Source organism: Berghia stephanieae, chromosome 14 (assembly GCF_034508935.2).
Source record: "Berghia stephanieae isolate SIO BIC M18660-M18661 chromosome 14, UCSD_Bste_1.3, whole genome shotgun sequence".
In the NCBI taxonomy this organism is placed as follows: Eukaryota; Metazoa; Mollusca; class Gastropoda; order Nudibranchia; family Aeolidiidae; genus Berghia; species Berghia stephanieae.
The window spans coordinates 16,137,939-16,145,438 of record NC_088373.1 but is presented as its reverse complement, the minus strand read 5'-3'; the positions used below and the strand labels follow the sequence as shown (position 1 = coordinate 16,145,438).

Here is a 7,500-nt window from a genome sequence, read left to right as displayed (position 1 = left end):
TCTGTTTTGGGTCCAATTCTTTTTGTTTTGTATACTTCTCCATTATATAATGTCATCACTGGTCATGGGCTCCGCAATTATATCTATGCAGATGATACGCAACTTTATGCTACTGAAAAAACTAAAAGTCTGTAAAATATCGTGGAACGTGTGGGAAAATGTGTGACGGGTGCAAAAGAGTGGATGGATGCAAACATGTTGAAAATGAATGAGTCAAAAACTGAAGTGATGATTGTGGGAAACAGAGGGAAGTTGAAGGTGAATGATGGTCTTGAGGTGTTGATATGGGGTGAAAAGATCAAAGTTTCAAAGACTGTGAAAAATTTGGGTGTCTATTTTGATTCAGAAATGAGAATGTGAGCTCACAATTCTGCACTCTGTAAATCTTTATACTTTTAATTGAAGAAAATCAGTTCGATCCGTCAGTATATTATAATTGGAACATGTAAAACATGGTTGTCTCCCTCATTTTTTCGAAACTAGATTATTGTAACTCCCTGCTTGTCAAATTTCCTCAGGCTTCTATAAGACAATTACAACTACTTCAAAACTGTGCAGCAAGATTAGTTTTTGGCAAACGAAAATTTGATCATGCAACCCCTTTGTTGGCCTGTCTCCACTGGTTGCCCATTGAAAAGCGCACATACAAAGCAGCGTGTCTTGTTTAAAAATGTTTGACTGGTATAGCACCGGCATATCTCACAGATCACGTGAAAATTACACTTTCAGATCATGTAATGACCGAACGAAAATTTCGGAAAAATAATCAAGAACAAAATTTGGTGATAGATCGTTTGTTTGTTTCGGCCCCAAGATTTGGAATGGACTACCACGTGGTCTGAGGGAGTGTAAGTCTTTACCTGCCTTTAAAAAGAATCTCAAGACACATCTTTACTGTATATGCTTTTATTGACACTATGAATCCTTGATTTACTATGAATTCATTGCATTTTTTTCACTCAAAATTGATAACTTATATTGTAAGAGCTTGTGTTTTTACACAAGAATGAGCGCTGTATAAATGTGAATTATTATTATTATTATTATTATTATTATTATTATTATTATTATTATTATTATTATTATTATTATTATTATTATTATTATTATTATTATTATTATTATCATTATTATTATTATTATTATTATTATTATTATTATCATTATATTATTATTATTATTATTATTATTAATAATAATAATAATAATAATAATAATAATAATAATAATAAATAATAATAATAATAATAATAATAATAATAATAATAATAATAATAATAATAATAATAATAATAATAATAATAATAATAATAATACTTTATTGCATCCCAAAAAGGAAATTTTTTGTACAGACGTGTTATAAATTACACAATAAGATAAAAAATACAATGGAAATAGGATGTATATATAAAAAAAGGAGCAGCTCTATACCCAGAGCTGCGCTTTATAATATGAATAATTTCAACACTGTAAAATAGTTAAAACTGTCACTATAAATTGAAAATTGAAAAGATTGCAAAACAAATAAATTAATAAATTAATATTTATTTTAAAAAAGTAAAAATGAGAAATAATTATATAAAATGATTATTGTTTGTTGTTATAAAGCCTAATACTGGACGGCAGAAAAGATTTTTGGTGTCTCTCTGTTTTGGTTGAAATAGAGAAAGGGCGACCACTTCTTTCTGACATAATAACTGATGGTCTTAGTGGATGATACTGGTCATTTAATATTTTACTTATTTTATTTATACAAAATTTCTCGTATAAAAGACCTACATCGTCAACATCATTTATATAGCGTTTAATGGATTTTTTAATATTTGAATTTATTTTGTTCCTTTCCACTGCTAAGCAATTGCCTCCCCAAGCTGTTATACAAAATGACAAAACACTTTCAATTACTGCTCTATAAAATAATGTGCAGAGGGTTTTATCTATTCTAAACTGAGAGAGTTTTGATAAAAAATATGTACGTCTGCACATCTTATGCCTAATTATTTTCAAGTGTTCATCCCACTTGAGCCTGTCATCAATCGTTACACCAAAGTATTTGTAGTGAGGAACTCGCTGGACGAATTGGTCCTTTAATTTTAACGGTTCTATCGGTTCCTTCACTCTCCTAAAGTCAATCACTAGCTCCTTTGTCTTGCTTATGTTAAGCTCTAGGTGGTGGGCATCACACCAAGACACAAATCTATCAATTTCTGGCCTATAAGCCACTTCGTTGCCATTTGTTATGAGCCTTGAAGAGCGGTGTCATCTGCAAACTTTATTAAAGGTACACTCAGGTTTTGACTTCTACAGTCATTCGTGTATATTGTGAATAATACAGGGGACAATACACAACCTTGAGGAGCACCAGTATTTGTAGTTATACAGGAAGATTTGTTTTGTCCTAATTGAACATATTGTGCTCTCTCCGTAAGAAATTCGAGCACCCAAGCAATTATATACTTGTTTAAATTCAGACTAGTCAATTTTTGAACAACCAACTGAGGTTGCATTGTATTGAACGCTGAAGAAAAATCTGCAAAAAGCAATCTGCAATAGCTCCTAGCGTGATCTAGATGCCTGTAGATGTTGTTTGTAAACAGCAAAATGGCATCCTCTACGCCACGTCCTGGTTTGTAAGCAAATTGATGACTATCACTCAATGGCATAAACTGATTCCTAATTCTAACAAGAACAAGTTTTTCTAAAGATTTCATGACTATTGAAGTCAGTGCAACAGGTATGAGATCGTTCATAGTTTCAAGTTTTTCTTTTTTTGGAACAGGAATAATTTTTGAAGTTTTCCAAATTTCAGGGATCGAAACGCATTGGAGGGACCAGTTAAAAATATGTGTATAAATGGGGAAAGCTGATGGGCACATTCTTTTAATAATTTTCCTTTCAATCCATCCGGCCCAGCAGCCTTCCTCTCGTTTAGTTTCGAAAATACGAATCTCGTTTCCTCTTCACTGACCTCAATAGTCATTTCATCTTTCAAAGCCCTGTTTAATTTATGTTTTTCATTTTCAATATCAAATTTGTTTGCTGTGTCGAAACGTGAATAAAATTTATTTAAAGTTTCAATTTCGATATCTTCTGATATAATCGTGGGCTTTGGATTATAGTTAACAGCAGTTTTAAGCCCCCGCCACGTGTCCCGTATATCCCCAGAAGAAAAGCATTTTTCAATTTTATTTTTGTACTTGTCTCTACAACTAGATATTACCCTCTTTATCTCTTTTTGTTTTGTTTTCAGATCTTTTTTGTTTCCACTAGTAAAGAGAGTTTTCTTTTGGTTCAATAAAAGTTTTAGATCTTTTGTTATCCAAGGCTTGTTGTTAGGATAATATTTTATTTCTTTTTTACAAGACACTAGCTGTTCACAGAATTTTAAATACTCACTCACACAGTCATTCAGCTCATCCACACTATCACATGATTCGATAAAAACATTCCAGTCAGTGCATTCAAAACAACCACGCAAATCTTCACACATACTTCCGTTCCAGATCTGTACACTTTTTGTTACTGGTTTTACACGTTTAAAAACAGGGCGGTAGGTGGGGAGTAGCAAGAGCATGCAGTGGTCAGATAAACCTAATGGGGCACGGGGTAAACATTTATAACTATTTTTAATATTACACAGGAATAAATCTAATGTTTTTTTGTCCCTTGTCTCGCAGTCCACGTATTGATGAAGTCCCGGGAGAGTAAAATCGTTACATTGGTTAAAATCGCCAGTGACCATCAATACGGCATCGGGTGACTTAATTTGAATGTCCCGTATTTCTTTCCTCAAAATATTTTTCGCTGTGGTGTTGTCTGATGATGGTGGAATGTAGACGTTGATGATGATGACATGAGTATATTCCCGGGGTAGATAATATGGTCGTGACGAAACAGTAATAAATTCAATATAGTCGTCACAATACATTTTCTTTATCTGACAGTTATTGGGGTGGCACCATTTGTTGTTAATATATGTGCACACCCCACCCCCAGTTCGTTTATTTACATTTGTCCGATCTCCTCGAAATAGTGAATATTGTTCAATATCAAAACATGATGATGGTATATGAGGAGATAGCCAAGTCTCTGTTAACGCTATTATGGAGGCTTGACGATAGTCACTATTAAAACGACACAGTGAAAACAGTTCATCAATTTTATTTTTCAGTGATCTTACATTACCTGTCACTACACAGGGTAAAAATGGACGAAAAGGCCGTCTGTTAAATTTTGTTTTTATTCCTCCTTTTCTCCCCCTCTTTCTTACTTTAATAAACGATGTGTCAATAGTGGGTGGTGGGTGTGACACGGATTGGAGGGATCGGAGAGTCTCTGAAGTATAAGTTATCGATAGGGCAAAATCACAGGCTAAAACACCATTTATGCTTATAAATATACTAATAAATATAAATATCAGGAACAATATATACTTCACATCCATTTTGAATAAAAATTAGGTGTAAATTCCGGCGATTGAATGATAAATGAATAAAAATATGTGTAGAAATAGGTAAACATTCACAACACGTCTGTTGTCGCCGGAAGCCAGCGCCTAAAAATTATTATTATTATTATTATTATTATTATTATTACTATTATTATTATTATTATTATTATTATTATTATTATTATTATTATTATTATTATTATTATTATTATTATTATTATTATTATTATTATTATCATTATTATTATTATTATTATTATTATTATTATTATTATTATTATTATTATTATTATTATTCGAGTCTCGCTCGGCGCATAATTGAGTCCTTGAAAAAGGCTCTTTACTCACATTCTCTCACTGTACTCAGGTGTAAAATGAGTACCTGGCCGTTAACAGCGTTGTCTGTGTCGGTAAAAAATGTATTATCGCCTAACAGGCGTCATGTCTCGTTCTAAATGTTAAATGTTGCTGTTGGCCAGGGTCTACATGTAAAGCGCTTTGAACACGTTTAGTGGATATTGCCCTATATAAACGCTCATTAAAAAAACAACTTTACTCTTTCATATCACGTTTATGATAATTATTGAAATCTTTTACTAGTTCAACTGTCGTATTCCTAGGGAAAAAAATCATAATTGAATATTTGGCCAGAAAAATCGTCCTTCAAATATTAATCGATTTAATTGCCCCTCATCTTGACAAAAGACCCTTAAACCTGGGACTTCGCAAAATCTTCCTTAACGTCCAAGGTTTGATAGTTTGTTTGTTTTTATCAAGAGGTGGCCATTTAAATCTATTGATATTTGAAGGATGAGTTTTCTGGCCAAATATTATTTTTTTAAACGTTTTATAGAGTACTGCAATTAACTGGTTAAAAACTAGTAAAAATTGCCAGGAATGTCTTAAATCTTTTTCTTTTTTTATGTGCAACTTGAACAAGAATGGTCAGTTTGGCTAAGTTGCTTAAAATGACGCTTGATTTTGATGACGATGATAATGGTGATGATGATGACGGTGATGATGATGATGATGGTGATGATGATGATGATGATGATGATGATGATGATGATGATGATGATGATGATGATGATGATGATGATGATGATGATGATGATGATGATGATGATGGTGCCTATGCTGGGGATCATTAAGAGGATGATAATTATAATGATGATGATGATGATGATGATGATGATGATGATGATGATGATAATGATGATGATGATGATGATGATGATGATGATGATGATGATGATAATGATGACGACGATAATGATGATGATAAAAACAGACATCAAGAGCGTTAATAGTGATGGTTACAATGATTAAAGTAACATTCCAAACTCACCATTTGTCTCAGAGATTAACTCGAACGATTCAATGGATGGTAGAGGATTTCCATACATGCATACACTGATCCCAAGCTGTGTCCCAATGTCTGCCCTGAACGTTCTATGGTCATCCGAGCTATGGCACAATGTTGGATTGCCTGTTGAATTTTATGTAAATATTATAATATGCGTCAAATGGTATGTAGAATTCGGGGATGCCTCGTTCAATAGGATTCAATAGTCTGATGTCATTTCCGCCCAACAGCGAGTAGCTTGGTTCTAAACAAAGGATATATGTGATTTTTATTCTGCATGCTGGCTAGAACTTTTTACATGACATGTGATCAGAATTTATAAAAGTCAAAAACATGATTAGATTTATAATGTTTTTTCTCCTCTGGATACACTTTTATGCTGGGTGGAGAAGTGTTTCATAAGGACGTCCGCCATTGTTCCGATTGTTTAAACCAGTTACTAAGTTACTATGCGTCACGACTGTTGGATCCTATTCGGGGAGACCTCATTCAATTGTATAAATTTGTCCATCATTACTTACTTACTTACTTAGGCCGCCCATTGGGGGGGCCAACATGAGCCACAAGTCTTCGCCATTCTGTCCTGTCCTCCATAAGCGTACGCAGCTCCCGGGTGTTGTCCATTCCTGTATCATCTAGCAGACAGTCAATGCATGTTGTATTCTGCCTGCCTCTGTTTCTGGTTGTTTCAAGTGGTTCCCATAGCACAAGACTGATTGCTATCTCCTCCTCCAGCAGTGCCCCGCAAGTCTCAATCTTCTCTGTTGTATCTTCGAAGTCACTGGGTGAGGTCACCGTAGAGTTCTTCATTTCCCCATCCTGAGGTTGACTTGGATGCTTCTTATTTTTCCTTTACCAGTGCAAAACTTACCAGAAGAGACTGGTTTAATATCTTTATTGACAGATTAAAAACTAGCATAAGGGGATTTTCTTAATAAACAGAACCGTACAACTTTAGTACAGTATCAAGTATAAAAATGCTTCCTCTGTAGACATATTCAGAATAAAGCTTGATAAAGAAATAATCAATTCCCATTTTTTTCTGATTAAATTTAAATACACAGGGTATGCAAAGGTCAGTTGGCCTAAATAACCCTTTATATGATATGATACAATATGATATTGTGTTGTTTGAGACAATATGGGTTTCAGAGATTGTGGAAAACTAAGGCAATAGGGGAGAAAAGAATGATATCCAAATTACTGGTTCCAGTCTTGGAAGTCTAAAACCAGTCTTCCGGGGGACTGGATAAATACATTTTGCAACAGATCTTCTGGTTTCAGAGAAATGATATCTTACTTTCTAGCCTAAACGGTCGTCAATATAGACCATCCATTTTTGCTCTTTTACGCCCCGTAATAATAAGAATGTGCCTATGCACCCTGCAACTTAAACAGTTATGTAATACAAAAATAAAATTCTTCTTCTTCTTCTTCTTCTTTTCTTCTTCTTCTTCTTCTTCTTCTTCTTCTTCTTCTTCTTCTTCTTCTTCTTCTTCTTCTTCTTCTTCTTCTTCTACGTCTAATAATAATACTGATAGTAGACAGATTGCGCGTCGGGGCTCTAACGGGGCCCATTAGAGATATACGACGATTGGGATTGTTTGGAAGCTTTAACCCTTTGCCCACCAGTCATTATGATATCGGAAATGCTATCGCCTTCTACATCTACGCCAGAATAGAA

At 33.8% G+C, this 7,500-nt stretch overlaps 1 protein-coding gene across 2 annotated transcripts in view; it reads right to left on the bottom strand.

Annotated features, from left to right (window-relative positions):
• LOC144959451 (uncharacterized) overlaps positions 1-7,500 on the bottom strand; it is a 69,543-nt gene that overhangs the window by 23,589 nt on the left and 38,454 nt on the right. For both annotated transcript variants that reach the window (XM_078892043.1, XM_078892044.1), the window contains exon 12: positions 5,799-5,939. In XM_078892043.1, coding sequence (XP_078748169.1) covers positions 5,799-5,939 — 141 coding nt within the window. The remainder of the gene's footprint in view (positions 1-5,798; positions 5,940-7,500) is intronic.